The sequence below is a fragment of the Talpa europaea genome (assembly GCF_964194135.1).
Source record: "Talpa europaea genome assembly, chromosome: 8".
In the NCBI taxonomy this organism is placed as follows: Eukaryota; Metazoa; Chordata; class Mammalia; order Eulipotyphla; family Talpidae; genus Talpa; species Talpa europaea.
The window spans coordinates 92,039,196-92,055,801 of NC_140075.1; the positions used below are offsets into that span (position 1 = coordinate 92,039,196).

The following is a 16,606-nucleotide window of genomic DNA, read 5'->3' on the forward strand; positions in this document are numbered from 1 at the left end:
CACTGCTTGGGGGGAAGGAGATAAAGCCTCTTGCAAAATAGAACACATTGAATATTATTCCTTTGCCTTGAGGCTTCATTTTCCTCTCTCTGTTTTATTTATTTTTTAATTTTTTATTTATTTTAATTTTAATTTTTTTGTAAAGATTTATTTATGCATACAAGAACTGGGGTACAGGCCAGAGGTGGGGGGGTGGTGAGAGGATTCACAAGAGACAGAGTGGGGAACAGAACAGGCAGATTGACTGAAATACACTGCTGAGGGGAGCAGTGATCGAGTCAGGAGAGGTCTGCTGCACCATGTGGGTAGCTCCCTGGCTGGCTGGGGATTGAACTCGTGCTGCAGACGCTGCGGATTGCTTCATAGTGTGGTGCTTAACCCCTTGCGCCACCAGGGAGGCCCCCCTCTCTCTGTTTTAATATGCAATTTTGATTCCTTCCCAAGGGGGACCGTGAACACATCTGAGAATGGAGGAAGCAGTGCCTGCAATGAGGACCCTTCTGCAGAGTCCCTTCATCAGCCACCTACTGAAAAGGTGTTCTGTGTAGGCAATGTATTTTAGAAATAAACCCAGTGAAAGAGGCTAGATGTATAATAGCACACATTTCATTAATTGAATGTTGGTTTTAATGATCTGATTGTTTATATCAGTTGAGAATTCCCACTTAAATAAGGCAAGGAATACTGCTTTTCAAAGACTTAGAAAATATAAGTAACCAAGATGATAGCATAACTTAATCTTCCTCTGAGGATACAAATAGTTCTTTCAAAAAGAGAGCGTTTAGATCCACTATGAATTGACACATTCTGGGCTCCCACTACTGAAGGCACAAGACATTGAGTTTAATCTGGACAGATGCACTGAGCTGGACTACTTCATGTGTCATTTATCTTTCTCTGACTTTAATGTCTTGAACTTGCCTTGGGAATTGAGTTTTCTAAATTCTTGAATTCTAGGTAAGTACATTGACTGTATATCATAGCTCAGACTGCCGGTCAGAAGGGGTGAGGAAGGAAGGAGGTGTATTTGTTTTCAGAGGTCTGCTCCTGTGTATTAGGTTTCTGTCTACCTTTGACTATGTCTTTGTGGTGGCAGCTGAAGCAGCACTGAGGGGTAGAACACCCCTTCATTCTGCTGACATAAGACATGCATCCCCTTTGTCCTCTGGGGAGGCCTTTCTCTGAGCTGACAAACCCCAAATTGTATGATTTCCTACTTTGAGGTATATATAATCAGTGATATACTTTTGTATAATAACATGTTTATCTTTTTGGAACATTGAAGTATAATGAAGATATTTACTGTTTTGCATATTTGCTAGGCAATGGAGTCTAAGAATCTTAGCCTGGAATCAGAATTAAAGCCTCAACAGGAAAAGAACATTATCAAGAAGTATGAAAAGGATCACAATGCACCCATAAGTAGTTTACTAGAAAGGTAAACACTTCAACAACTGGAAAATCCACCAGAAATCTTTCATGAACACACACATGTTTTGATAAGCTTTTATTACCCTTTAGTCATAATTTTTGTATCCTTTAGTCATAATTTTTGTATATGAATTTTTGTAAAATTCCCTGAGATTTCCTCATGCACAATTAGTAATTTAAAACTTTTTGGGGGTCTTTTAAAATTGAGAAATGTTGCATTAAATTTTTTCCAGGTATGATGAACACAGAGAAACTCTTGCCCTCCATCTTGAAAACAACAAATTCAGAATTAATTCTGCTTTCCCTAGTGACAAGGAAAGAAGTAGTGCTTGTCTACAGGATAAACTCACAGATCTGCAGGTAATTATTCAAAATATTATCTCTCTGCTTACTCCTTTATTTGATAATAATACCACCACTTGTATAAAATTTACTGTTTTTTCCGAGGTCACGTATCCTCAGCATTTCCAAAGAATTCTCTTTGGTAGATTGCATTTATGTCATTCTATTCCAGAAAGTGATTTGTGTTTAAGTTCCAAACCCAGGGAAGACTTAGACCAAAGTCCTCATTTATTGCTCATGTCTTAATTTGGTACATTAGATATTGTGATTTTCTGAGATTTGGATTGTGGGGATGAGGGCCTTAAATGAATTGGTCAAAATAATGTGTTTGAAGCCATTCCAACCAGCATTGCTTCTTTATTGCTCTAAAATTAACTATACATGAAAAACTAGTGAGTCAATATTTGATTCAGTCATTCATCATTTTGTTACATTGTCTGATGTGGGGCAATAAGAAAGGACAGGGTTGTAAGTGGGGGGGGGGAGTTTTTTTCATGCTAAGTAATGGTTGATTATCTTGAGAGCCATTGAAAGAGTATTGCATTATACTCAGGAGCTACAGAAAAAACAATCAGTGGTGGGCACACTGATTATAAACTCTTCAAATAAATATCCTACTTATTTTGAAGATGATCTGTACATTGTAGGGCAACATTTCTGTCATATGTTTGGAAGAGCATTGGAGTGAACTCTTGATGGAGAAGAGGGTCATTGGTGGTTCCTGCAGTGCCCTCCCATATTTCCTAATTGTCTCCCTTTAATGATGCCAGTTCCCGAGTCACACTCTGCCATCTGGCACCTCTCTATTTTCCAACTGAATAAGCAAAATTCATATGTTAAAATCTCTGTTGTTCAAGTGATGGATTTAGCATGTTTTTATCACAATTAAGAAATTGTCTTGAGACCTTACTCCTATGACTGAATAATGAGTTGGTTAGCAAAGCTATACCAATTCTTGATGGAGTGAGAACAAATTATGCCGATGAGCACTCGGTAGGAGACTGTAGCAGTGGCATTTCAGGAAAAAAAAAGCCACTATAAGGTCTGGAATAGTATAGAATTTTAAATGTATAATTATAAATCATAAATTAATTTCACATCTCATTTGTTGGAAACTGTTTTGGTTCATCCCAATTTTCTTTTAGTTTAGGGAGAAAAAAAAGATTTATTATCTAGATGAAATAGAGCATCAGTTGTTAGCTCTTAATGTATTTTTCTGAAATATATTATGTGCACCTAACTTAAGGGGCAGGCACTTGGATTCCTTAGAAGACCACATTATCTAATCCTTTAACTTCACTAAATTGTCCACTGAGAGCACAGCTAATCATTGTTATTGTTATCTTGTATTAGTACTCATGTATTACTAATGTATTACCGACTAGTGAATACATTATTACCTATTATTATGTTATTGTTCCCAGAAGGATACTTAAGTCACTTGTAGATGACTGGAAAATATTTCTTAAAATATTTTCATGTGAGACTTTGTGTCCTTACTTGGTGGATGTCTTATTTTGTAAGAACAGAATAATTGTGCCTATTAACCCACTCGTTGATAAATTGTTTCACGTAGGTCTTAAAAAATGAAACCGATGCTTACTTGAAAGAGTTTGAAATCACTTCACTGAAGTCAGAAGAGCTTATGAGTGACATGAACAAGACTTTCTTAGTTAAAACAAGAGACAAATTAAAGGAAAAGGAGAGAGAGCTTCAGGAGATGCTGAATGCCAGGTATAATTCTGAGACCTGCTAATCAAGAATTTACTAATTTTTAAAAGACTCATTTTTATTTATTTATGCATACAAGAACTGGGGTGTAGGTCAGAGGTGTGGAGGGGGTAGGGCGGTGAGAGGATTCACCAGAGACAGAGTGGGAAGCAAAACAGGTGAATCTACTGAAATACACTGCTGAGGGGAGCAGCAGGCAAAACAGGAGAGGTCTGCTGCACCATGTGGGTAACTCCCTGACCGGGGATGGAACTCATGCTGCATTGGCTGGTGATAGCTTGATAGTGCTGAGACTTTAACCCCTGCGCCACTAGGGACGGCCCCAAATTTACTAATTTTTTAAATGCCATGTTAAGTTAGGCTAGTGCTATAATATGCATGTTACTGTATTCTTTTTTTAAAAAAAGATTTATTTATTCATGCATACAAGAACTCTGGTACAGGCCAGATGTGCAGGAGGGTGAGAGGATTCACCAGAGACAGAGTAGGAAACAGAACAGGCAGACTGACTGAAATACACTGCTGAGGGAAGCAGTGGGGAGACAGGAGAGATCTGCCGCACCTTGTGGGTATCTCGCTGGCCAGCCGGGATTGAACCCATGCTTCAGAGGCTGCAGACAGCTTCACAGCACTGCACTCAACTGCCTGTGCCACCAGGGGGGGTCCGTGTTACTGTATTCTGTTGTCACAACAGCTGCTAGAGAGACTACCATTATGATTGTATTTTGCTGATGAGGAAACTGATAGTCCAGGAGGTTGAATAACATGATAAAGCTGTACCACCGACCAGAGACTTCAGTGGAACTTAAAGTCTCTTCAGTTCCCAGGGACATGCTCTTCCCACTCTCTCCCCTTGGGCATGAATTTGGCCATCTTGTATCATTTCTCTAGACCTAGATTTCCTCATTTCTGAAATGAGATGCTGTAATATAGTCCTAGTTCATACCCCCATTTTACATAGGAACGCACTGAGGCTCTGGATTGATGTTATTTTTCCAGAATCACACCTTTTATCTAATTGTCAGTAGACCCTTTTCTTTAAACACTGTTATATTTCCACTTGTCAAATCAGTAGTGCTCATAATGAGTTTTCTTTGTCATCAAGGCAAAGTTAAATTACATTCCACATTAAAATTACATTCAGAAGAGAAGGAAAGGCTTAGTATGTTTTACAATGATTTCCCATTCAATGTATTATATATTAAATGGTTAAGAATATTTGGAGATAGGACACAAATTCTTTGGCAGTTTGGATTGCTGGGTTTGGGGTTTAATGTGATGACCTGTATATATTGTCATAGGTGTTCTTATTAGATAGTTATTTTCTGTTATGAATTGCATAATAGCATTGATGTGTTTTACAAGACAACTTTCTGCTCTGTGTTTTCCTCATACCTGGTTTATTTTTCACCCAGAATGAAGTCTTTGGAGACTGCGCTGCAGATTGTGTTACCCGTGGAGAAAGAATGTCTCCATCTCTGTGGCTCAGACCTGCTTCTTCGTAAATTGGCCATTCAGGAATTTCACCTGACCAATGCCAGTGATATTTATCAACACTTGAGGGTAAATATAAGTTCACATAGAAATTTACCAAGTCATCATAGATTTATACAGGTTTATAGATTTTAATTATACGTTAATAATACTTTTGAATATAAACCATGTTAGAAAAATCTTCTTATTTAGGCTTGTTACTTATTTCTCCTATTTTAATTCCTTGAAAACTCAGAAGTAGGTAACCATGCAGTAAATATAAATAATGAGAACTTTAATTCAAAGTGAAAACTAGCCTATGAATGCCTTCTCTAATACCTGAAATCTTGAATACATACTAGACTCCTGTGCTTAAATTGGCATATTCCACAGTTTATTTGTTCCAAGTCCTATCTTAAATAAAAAGTATTTAAGTCTTATTTTCCAGATTATAAAATGTTATCTGTCTCAGTTCAATGTCTAATTTTTTCCCCAAAAAACAATAGATTTATATATTTAGTTGGGGAGGGGATTGAAACCTCAGGAAGTGTATCAGTTAACGAAACAGCTGGACCATCTGATGGTTTGTAATGAAATGTTTCCTTCTGTTGAAGCTGTCAGTCTTGTTTGTTTTTTTTTTGTTTGTTTGTATGTTTTTGTTTTTGTTTTTTGTAGATCTAATCAAGCCATATAATTTGAGGTTTCTGGTCTTCAGTCTTTCTTTTTTCTGCCTCGGTCTTTTCAGCTATTCTTTTCTTTATTTTAGAATATCCAGGGTTTCATAGCAAATCAGATTGAAAGATGTAGCAATTTGGAACAGCCAGGCCACTTAGCACTGATGGAATTACAGCCACTCGATCTACAGGCAACACAGAATATTATAGTGAAACACAGAACACAGCTTGAAGAAATGCATCACCAAGTACAGATGCGTGAGGATGCCCTCAAAGCTCTGGAAGAGTTTTTGGCTACTCTGAGAACAACTAAAAACTCTGTTGAGCTTGCTGCAGACCTTTCAGCCTCAGATACACAAGGGGTACCAGAAAATACTTTGACAGTAGAAAATAAAGAGGGCGAAATTCATCTGTTGAAAGACAAGGCCAGACATTTGGATAAACACTTGAAGATGCTTGGTGTAAGCTTTAAAGATGCTGAGCAGGGTGACGACAGCTCCTGTGAAAAACTTCTCAGTACTTTGTCCGAGCAGTTATTTGAGACACATGGCTATGGCTTACAGGAAGAACTCTCTGAAGACAAACTACTAGAGACTTGTATTTTCAAAAATAATGAACTTCTGAAAAATATTCAGGATGTACACAATCAAATTAGTAAAATTGGTCTTAAGGATCCGACTGTTCCGGCTGTAAAACAGCGGTAAGTGCAATTTCCCTCCATTCCATGCCAGCTGACTCTTCCTGTGTTTTCAAATATCTATGAGGTGACAGATGTACTTTCTTTTGTTTTTCTGCTACTATTTTGTGTTCAGTATTTATTTCTGTAGGCTTTTCAAACTAGCATCCTTTCGTTGATAATGTGATTTTACAAGTTGTTACGTAGTTTTTTTTCTTTAAAGTACATGTGCCATGTCTTATCTCTGCTTCTTCCTTCATGATTAGATTTCCTCTTCAACTCCCAGCAAGATTAGGGTGGGGGCTGAATTTAAGAGGGATGCTAAAGTTAATATTAGTTTGGACACTGAACAGAACTGAGATAAACTGAGGTGGCCATCTATTTTAATTCTGGCATTCAGAATCTACCTCCAGATTCTGAAAATGAAATGTCAGCAGGAGTCACTTTACTGGGACCTCCCTTCTCTCTAAATCTCTTCTACTTTCTGTCCCTTCCTCTGCCCGTGCTAGTCCCTCAGACATAATGCCCTCTTGAGGAAGTAGAGGTAGTATCAGGGGAAAAAAACAAAACAAAAACCAGTTTAGACCCAAAGGAATAGAGTTAATCCCACCAGTAAGAGTTTGCAGGTTAACACCCTTCATTCAAATGACGACTTTTTTTTTATTAATAAATTTTTATTTATGTTCCCCATACAATTGCATCCCCCTTATTTTGACCCCAATCCCTCCCCTCCCTGTCCCCCACCCTCCATAGAGTTTCTCTGGTTCATAGTTTTTTGTTGATTTTGATTTTCACTTTCTTATAGTTATTCCTTTTCCTGGTCCCTTATTTAAGTTTTCTAGATTCCTGCTGTGAGTGAGACCATCCGGTATTTTTCTTTTTCTTTCTGGCTTATTTCGCTGAGCATGATCCCTTCCAGCGCCATCCATGTTGCTGGAAATTGCATGTGTTTATCTTTTTTGAATGCTGAGTAATATTCCATGGTGTATATGTACCACATCTTCTTGATCCAGTCATCTATTTTTGGGCATTTGGGCTGTTTCCAAAGCTTAGGCTATTGTAAACAGTGCTGCTAAATGACTTCTTTTTGATAGGGAAGAGCTGTACACAGGGAGAAGTTCAAGATTTCCCTTCTGTTCCTGCCTGTTTGATACCTCTCCTACCCATCTCTTTTCCTCTCTGTATCGTGCTCTCTTCTGCACTCATATATACTCTTTATCTTTCATCTCACACTCGTGTATACATCTTTTCAAGTGTGTCCATCACAGATAATTGTTACTACTTGTGTTTTTGTATGTATGTTATGTTTAAAACACCAAGTTAGTATTCTAACTCCTGAAAAGCAAAAAATCTCCTGAACTTTGTAATAGGAACCTATAATTTCAGGATAAACCTCTTGAGGACAAGTTAAAATTAGTGTGTCCCCCTAATTACCCGAATTTGTGTTGAATCAGTTTGGACTAATAATTGGCTATCTTTCTCTTTCGTAATCAAGGAAAAAATCATTAATTAGATTGGATAAGGATCTAGATGAATATGAAGAAGAGTGGAAATACTTGCAAGAAATGGCTGCTTCTCTTCCACAATTCAAAGATGGCAGAGAGAAAGCTTTGATCCAGCAGTACCAAAATACAGCACTCCAGTGGGAGAACACCAAAGCTTCCATCACTGAATGGTAAGGAAAAAAGTCCCTCCCATACCCGAAAAATTGTCTGTATCACAATTAATCTTCTGAAGTTTGTATATTGGAAACACATCCCCATGGACCTAAAAGAGGGGAAGGGGGCCTCCCCGGTGGTGCAGCAGTTGAGCGCTGGGCTGCGAAGCTGCCCGGAGCCTCTGCGGCGCTGGTTCGATCCCCGGCTGCTCCCCGGCCACCGGAGGAGGGTCCCACATGGCGCGCAGACCTCTCCTGCCGCCCGCTGCTCCCCTCAGCAGTGTACTTCGTCACTCTGCCTGCTCTGCTCCCCACTCTGGCTCTGGTGAATTCTCTCACCCTCCTGTGCTTCTGACTGTACCCAGTGCATGTATAAATAAATAAATAAATCTTTAAAAAAAATTAAAAAAAAATAAAAGAGGGGAAAACATGACTTTTACACTGGAACCTCCTTGAGCCAATGTCTGGGACAAGACCTTGCAACACAGATGATAGCTGGGATGAGTTTAAGAGGTTATCCAGGAGGGATAACAAATACACAGTAGCAACAATTACTACCCCATCTGTATTAGTGTCCTATTACTTCTGTAACAAATCACCACAAATTCAGTGACTTAAAAATAACACAACTAATCTTACAGTCTGAAGGATGGGAATCCTAAAAATCAAGCTACATTCCTTTCTGGAGACTCCAGGAGAGAATTTGTTTCCTTGCCTTTTCGTCTTCTAAAGGCCTCCTACTGCTTTCTTTGGCTCACATCCCCACCACATTTAAAGCCATCTTTAAGCCAGTGTAGCACCATCAAATCTCAATCTCTGTCTCGCTTCTGTTTTTGCTGTCACATCTCCTGCTAACTCTGATCCTTATAAGAACCCATGTGTTGTGTCTACTTGAATAATTCAGGATAATGACCCTATTTCAAGATTGTGGACTTAATCACATCTGCAGGCTTCCATTTGCTATGCAAGGTAATTTTATTCATAGGATCCCAGGATTAGGATGTGGGTGTTGAAACACTATTCTACCAGCATCACCCTACTTGAGTGACAGCTCTTTGTGTCAAAATATAGTTGCCATCTTTCCTACAGAGCCTGAACAAGGCTCAAAAAGTTTTCTCAACTATGTGGCAGTCATTACTTCATCAGTCCCTGTTGGCAATTCTGCTGAATATTCTCCATCCACGCCTTCCCCCCCTTACACTTTGCCTGGGGTAGGAGTGGTTGAGTGGGTTGATTCCTTCGGAGAACACTACCCAGGCAAAGTGTGGATTAGGCCTGCTGGGTTAGAACGTGGGAGGTACTAGCAGATTATCAACAAGAAGAGGGAGAGGTCAATGTGGTTGTGACCACCTCGGCCCTTGGCAGCACCTGATTTCAGCAGTTCCTGCTCATTCCTCTTTTTTGGCACTTTGTCCCCTTTTCTGTAGAAGTTCTTGTGTTGCTCTGGTTATCCCCTGGTCGTCTCAGCTCCTGGGAAATTCCCCTTAATTCTGCTCATCCTCAGCGGTCCTGTTACCATGGAACTCCATCTGAGTATACCTCCTACCCCCTCCCAACCTAAGTGTCCAATAGTCAAGATAGAGCCTGTCTGTGGTATTTGATCTAGTCCATGCTTCCATTTTAGAAAGGAAAAGTTGAGGTTCAAGGTGAAAGTAACTTATATAGGTTCATGGCTAATTAGCCATAACTAGAAACCAATGTCCTAACTTCCATCTGTGCTACTTTACTTGTTCAAAAGGGCTAAATCTAGAATGAGTTAGATAGATGTTCCCATAAACAACCTGTGACATGATGAATTAATGTTGAAATATCTCCAAGAATAAGAGGAAGACACTGTTTTCCAAGATGTCTTTCAGTCAATGAAATTGACATATTGACTTCTTAGGGTTATGAATGCCGTGTTTCTTTCTGGAGCTTATATCTAGCAAATTAGAATGTTGATCTGATGAAAATAGTAATCCTGGAATTATTTACATCGTCCATTCACCAGATAAATGTGTTTGCCATCATTCTTAAGTTAAAATACTAAAACAATACTATAAACCATGTCAAAAGGAAAAAAATCCCTTATGACCCATTAGTCATCATTGTAGGATATTTACAAGGAGAAAGAATAGTTTTGTTGTTTCCAGATGTTTAACTGTTTTACATTTTCCTTCTCTTCACAGCCTTGACCAATGTGAAAGAGTTTTGGAGCTCTTAAAACAATATCAGAATTTTAAAAGTGTCTTGACAACTTTGATTCAAAAAGAAGAGAACGTCATCTCCCTTCAGGCTTCGTATATGGGAAAAGAGAATCTGAAAAAAAGGATAGCAGAGGTGAGTCCAAAAGGAACTCTATGACCATGGCCTCACTTGTGATCCCAACCAAAGAGGATATTATAAATGGAGTCTGTCTCAAAATTTGGTTTAAACTCAATTATTAGTGATTCTATGTTACGAGTTAGCTAGGAATTTACTGAATTTACTCACAGGAATTGAAAAAAGCAAAAACAGCCCCCAAGTTGATTCTGGGCCGCTTGCTTTTAACACTGGCAACGTGATGCCGTTGGCTCCCTCTGTGAAGTTGCAATTGTCTTTGCACTGACCTTCTACCCGAAAGGAACCTGAGACTTCATTGTAGACTTAAAGAACTGATGATAGTAGGGAAATACCTTTTAGTTTTAGTGGACAAAGGGAAAATTATGTTTTTATTTATTTGCTTTCTGTAATGGTATGTGAGCTGATGACCGTGTGCTCCACCTGTGTTCACAACTGCACATTTTGAGGAAAAAATATTTTTGGACACTAGATGTCATCATTTTCTGCGAGTTTATGTGGTTATCAACCAGAGTAGCAAAAAAATGAAATTACCAAAGAATTCACTACCTGCACACCAGAAAGTTGCTGTTCCTGTTGATTTCATGAGTACTTTGCTAACATGCTGAGAGTGTCACAAGCGTGTGTGAAATATGTTCCGTTTGGTTCACCTGGATGTTAGAAAGCAATTGTATTAAACTTCCCGGGTGCTGAGGTCTAGATCCGCTTAAATAGACAAGATTCTTACAGAAAATTTATTCTTTCTCAAAATTTATATCCCTGAAGCTGAAGTGACACCCAGAGGACAGATACAGGGTCAGTGCCACAAATGAGGGATGGCATCTGTCTGTGACGCACTTTCTTGGACTCAGTTTCTAGGGACTGACCCTTCAGAAAGAGTCTGGTTAGGACAGCACTTGTGTCCAATGTGATCTGTGCCTGCTCTCCTCTGAGACTTGATTGAGGGAGCCACCAGGCCTGTGAGCAGATGCAGCCTGTCTGGTTCCATCTAATGGAGGCAGCTCTTTGGGTCTTGGAGCTGGGAGGAGCCTGTCCTTACCCAGCGATTCAGAAGCTGTGATTTCCAAGGTTCTCATAAGGCCAACATGATTGGCTTTATGACATGCATGACATGACATGACATGTCTCTTATGCAATGAACAATAGAGAAACAACAGGAAGCAGAAAAAAAGTTATATTCATGTGCGGAAGTTTTTGTACATCTGATCCTTCTCATTAACAAATGTGCTCCAATTTATGTCTTTGGAATTTGGACAGTCAAATTAACAACTTCCTATGGAAAAAATAAAGGAAAAGGGGGAGGTGGAGGTTGAGTAACTTTCCCAAAATTATGTGAATAATAAATGGTTGAATCATTTCCGCCAAGGTCTGACTGACTACAGTCATATTTCAATCATCATAACATTGACTTTCCTGAAAACCTATTTGAAATATGTATATGGCAGAAGTAAAACTTGGTTAACTTTGCTTTGTCTGTACTCCTTTATCAACCATACAAAGTTTTTCTGTCAAAAGGTATTGTAAAAATTAATAACTACCTTTAAAAATGTATGAAAGTCCAGGCATTTCTTGTTCTGTTTTGATTCCTGTATCTAGTATGGTATCTATTATATGAACACTTTTTTATATTTACTGAAATATGTTATTTTCTGTTCTTAGTTGCTTTTTAAACTGTCAGAAAAAAGCAAATTTTAGTACTGATTGTTAACATTCAGTGAATTTAATGATGACTTAGGTAATATCCTCAGAAACAGTCCATTTCTGTGCTATGTATAGACATGATGCTGTGAACCAGTGGCTGAAATACAATACCAATGAGAACTTTTGTCCTTCAAAACCAGAGAAACCTGAATGTTCATCTAGAATATGGTGCCAAATTTCCATTCTCTTTAATGAAAGACAGAGTGTGACTAGAAGGCCAGAGTGTCAGGGGACTATTAAAGTCTGGGAAATTTCAGAGTGGGCCTGCATTCCTTTATGTTACCCCTTCCATTCTTTTGTCCAACAAAACCCACAGTTCTCATTACTGCAAAAAGTGCCTTCTCCTGCTTCCTTTCACCCAGCAGTAGCTGGTATCAGTGTAACACCAGAGTTCTTTGCATATAAAAAAATTAGTATGTGTATGTATGTGTTAGCCCCAATGCAAAAGGTAGGTATTTGGTATGGTCGGTCTTGCTAAGTTGTCCATTCCTGGTTGTCTAGCTGAAGAGAGCAGGCTTTGGGGGGCAGTGGGGGCGTTCCTATGTCTATACTCATTGATATTACCAGTACTGGCATCGCCTGCACAGTCTGAGGGAAAAAGAAAATGCAGGGAACTCACCACCAGTTGAGCTGACCCTCCCTCAACCCCACCCAGTCATCATCCCTTCTTGAAGTTTGGGCTTTTCAGTCTTCTGCTATTTGTTGTACATATAACATCCAGGGTTTTTAGTTTTACTTTGTGGAAAGACTAGGGAAAAGTATGTTCAAATCATATTCCCAGAATTGGAAGTCCTTCTAGGGTGCACAATTTTTAGGTTTTTGCTTATGAGAAATCAGCATTTTCAAATTTTATGTAATTCTTTAGAATGTTCATCTAAGATTAGTAAATTGAGTGAAATATTAAGATTATGTTAGTTAATACTCAAGTTTTATTTTGTAGTTTAAAATCATTGTCTTTGTGGGCCTCCCTGGTGGCCTAGGAATTAAGTCTCAGCGCTATCACCCTAACACTGCTAAGGCCCAGAGTTTAATCCCCGGCCAGGGAGCCAACCCACGTGGTGTAGTGGACCTCTCCTGTCTCGCTCCCCTCAGCAGTGTATTTCAGTGCATCTGCCTGTTCTGCTCCCCCACTCTGTCTGGATGAATCTTCTCACGCCCTGCACCCCAGTTCTATGCAAAAATTAAAAATCATTGTCTTTGATAAAATGTTTCACATTTCCATGTTAGAAATAATGTTGAATCTAGAATCATGGAAGATTAACCTAAAAGTTGTTTTAAAGATTTTGTAAAGCTCTGTCTGTTTTATTCAGATGAGTACTTCGATTCTCTCTCTCTCTTTTTTTTAAGTACTTAGATTCTTTGACATTACAAAGGTTAGAGGAATCTAGGAACTGTCATTTTTTATACTATTGAATAAAGGTGGGATTTGGGGGTGGATGGAATATTGTGTCACATGGACAAGAAGCATGGTTTTAGAACATATTTCATCAGATAGATTAGTAGGCAATTTGGGTGTCAGATTATTGTCAAACCAGGTGGTTAGGACTCTAATCACTTTACATTGAGAAAGTGGAACAATAAAAGCCAATAATAAAATTATGATTCTTACCAGTTTGTGTCAATATATCAAAATATATACCTATTTACAGATTGAAATTGTCAAAGAAGAATTTAATGAACATTTAGAAGTTGTAGACAAGATTAACCAGATTTGCAAAAATCTACAATTTCATCTGAATAAAATGAGAACATTTGAAGAGCCTCCTTTTGAAAAAGAAGCTAATATTATTGTGGATAGATGGCTTGATGTAAGTGTTAATTCAGTTGACTAGAAATTTTATGTCAAGTTGATCTTTCTCTTCTGTTGTAATTTTTTTCTATTTACAAAATTCAAAGTGTTCATTGTGTTCAATATTATAAAGTTTGTGACTTAGGAACTAATTTCACCCACAGAGTATTGGTCTATTACTAACAAATGGACCTATAATCTTTTAGCTATAAAAGTGCATACCCAACTTATTTAAAATAAACTACTGCTCATCCATGCAGGATCTTGATGTTCAACTATATAAGTATTTAACACATTTTGGTCAAATAGTAATGATATTTTTATAAGTTACAAATTAAGTATTTGTCTATTATATTTCATCTGTGATTCTATGAGCACCTTTTATTTATTGTGGCTTAGAAATTAGGGAGACTATTCGGTTGCATATAAGCTGCAGTAAATCAACTAAATTTTAATTTTGGAGAACTATATCACATGTTAAAGAAATTTTTTGTTGATGAATAAAGCAAATTATTTAGCAAGTAAAAATAAGCCAAAATTTTATTTTAAAAGTATTTGAAACAGTGGTTTTCATCCTTTTCACCAGTAGATGTATAATTTCTATTTTTATAATTACGGTAGATAAATGAGAAGACAGAAGACTACTGTGAAAATCTTGGCCGAGCTCTAGCCTTGTGGGAAAAACTTTTTAATTTGAAAAATGTCATTGATGAGTGGAATGAAAATGTTCTTCACAAAATGAAATTACATCCACCAACTGAAGAGGAAAGAGAAAAGCTGAAGGTATTTAACAGAGATAAAATATATGCCTTTTTGGTACATAGCTAACACTTTAATATTGAAGTGGAGTAGAGAAATCACAAATAAATGTGGTATTTCTTTCATTGTTCTTTGAGAGGGACCTGAACTCTGTTGTTTCATTTGTGATTTCCAGGAATATGTGAGCAGGTGTTGTTAATCTGGGGTTCACAGACACCCAAGCCATTCATGGATAAATGGCTGTAGATGAGAAAAACTTCATCTCTGTTTTCATAACTATGTATATAAAATGAACTATTTGCTTCAATTATGAAGATAGCCAACAACATAGTAGGATGACCATTATAAGTGACTTTGTCATGAAGAAAATCAGATATTTCTTAATCACTATCTCATTACTCCAGCTTATCATTACCTTGAAATTGTGGTCTTTAGTAAGACCACTGCTGGATTTGGTTATTTAAGGTACTGATAGAGAAACACATATATTACTATAGTACACATTGTTTTTAATATTTTTATAACTATAACCCAATGTAATTGTTATTTAATTGTTTTCTTATATTTCCCAATGTAATTGTTTTCCTTCATAAGTCTGTATAATTTATTCTGTGTTTTTCAAACAATACTATGTAAAGGGTCTGTAGTGTTCACTGAACTGCCAGCAGGGTTCATGGTATAAAAAGATTAAGAGCTCTTAGTAGAAGCCCCATCAAAATGCATTCTTGGTCCCAGGTGGTGAGTCTAGGCTCCAGAGGTTGGCAAACATTTGCTTAAAGGGTCAAGTGGTAAATGTTTTAGGCTTACAGGTCATTTGCTCACTGTCACAATTTATGGATGCTACGGTAGTGGCATGAACAGTTAGCCACAGACAATGCAGACATGATGGAAAGTATCTGAATTCTAATAAACCTTTATTTATAAAAACAGATAGCCAACCATCAGACTTTTAATTCCTGATCTAGATCATGATTAATCTTCCTAATTTGAATTCATCATCCCCTCAGAAAGATTAGAAACAACACAAGTCTGAGTATCAACATCTTTATAGAGTTTCAGAAAACACTGGTTCTTTTAAACAGTATTCTCAGATTTTACCATTGGGAGAGAATGACAAGTATTTCTTTTCATTCTAAGAATTCTCTCAAATTACCTGTTTGTTTACATATTATGAGTTTGGGCTATATAAAATTGTTATCTTTGTGGGTTAAAAACCAGTCAAATACTGGTGATTATACATGATTGAATGTGATGTATAAATGTATTTGTTTACAATGTGTACTGATAGTATGCCAGGTTCAATAATTATAATCTCATTTTTCCCCTAATTTTTTTCTTTTATTCACTTTAAAATTCATATTCATTTTTATGCATTTGGAAAAAGCTTTCATAATGAATTTCCGACTTTCTAAGTGTAAATGAATTATCACTGAGTCCCTGAAATTTGTTTTGAAGTACAGGTTGTTTAAATACTTGAAATTTAAAATATTTGATTATGAACTGATAGCCTGTGGGCCAAATTCTGCCACAGGGTGAATGTGGGCATGTGTATGTGTGGTTTATGAGTACATGTCTGTGAAATGTACTATCTTTCTGCAAGCCTCCATTCTTGTGTGTGCAGTCTTGCCTCTCTCTGGTGTATAGTAAGGGTGCTTCACTGACTTGTTACTTTGGCCTGACCCATGAAGGCACTTAAGTTTTGAAATCCCAGACTCTCAAAAACAAATGATGTGGGGAAATTCAAATGCTCTCTATTTCTCTCTATTTACAGTAGCAATCAGGGTACCAGAAAATAAGGTATAAAATAACAAGTTATTTTCTATTAAAATTATGTGTTTTAGGAAGAGTTACAAGTCCACGAACAGAAAATTTCAGATTTTTCTAAAAGAGTGGCTAAGATACAGTTTCTGCTTCAAAGCAATGAAATACCTCTTGAATTGCAGGTAAGAGAATTTTTATTTAAAAGTTATAATTAAAGATTATATATCATCTAAGGTAATGCTCACAAGCTAGCATTCTAAATCTGTAACCTAAAATAAAATGAGGATTTTAAT

General features: G+C 37.4%; 1 protein-coding gene across 1 annotated transcript in view; it reads left to right on the top strand.

Annotated features, from left to right (window-relative positions):
• The window catches only part of SYNE2 (spectrin repeat containing nuclear envelope protein 2), a gene marked incomplete at both ends in the record, with an annotated part of 255,875 nt that overhangs the window by 68,865 nt on the left and 170,404 nt on the right, over positions 1–16,606 (top strand). The window contains 11 exons of the mRNA XM_084241092.1: positions 445–535; positions 1,323–1,438; positions 1,665–1,791; positions 3,350–3,507; positions 4,920–5,067; positions 5,744–6,351; positions 7,823–8,002; positions 10,153–10,303; positions 13,654–13,812; positions 14,415–14,576; positions 16,394–16,495. Of these exons, the coding sequence (XP_084097218.1) occupies positions 445–535; positions 1,323–1,438; positions 1,665–1,791; positions 3,350–3,507; positions 4,920–5,067; positions 5,744–6,351; positions 7,823–8,002; positions 10,153–10,303; positions 13,654–13,812; positions 14,415–14,576; positions 16,394–16,495 (2,002 nt within the window). The remainder of the gene's footprint in view (positions 1–444; positions 536–1,322; positions 1,439–1,664; positions 1,792–3,349; positions 3,508–4,919; positions 5,068–5,743; positions 6,352–7,822; positions 8,003–10,152; positions 10,304–13,653; positions 13,813–14,414; positions 14,577–16,393; positions 16,496–16,606) is intronic.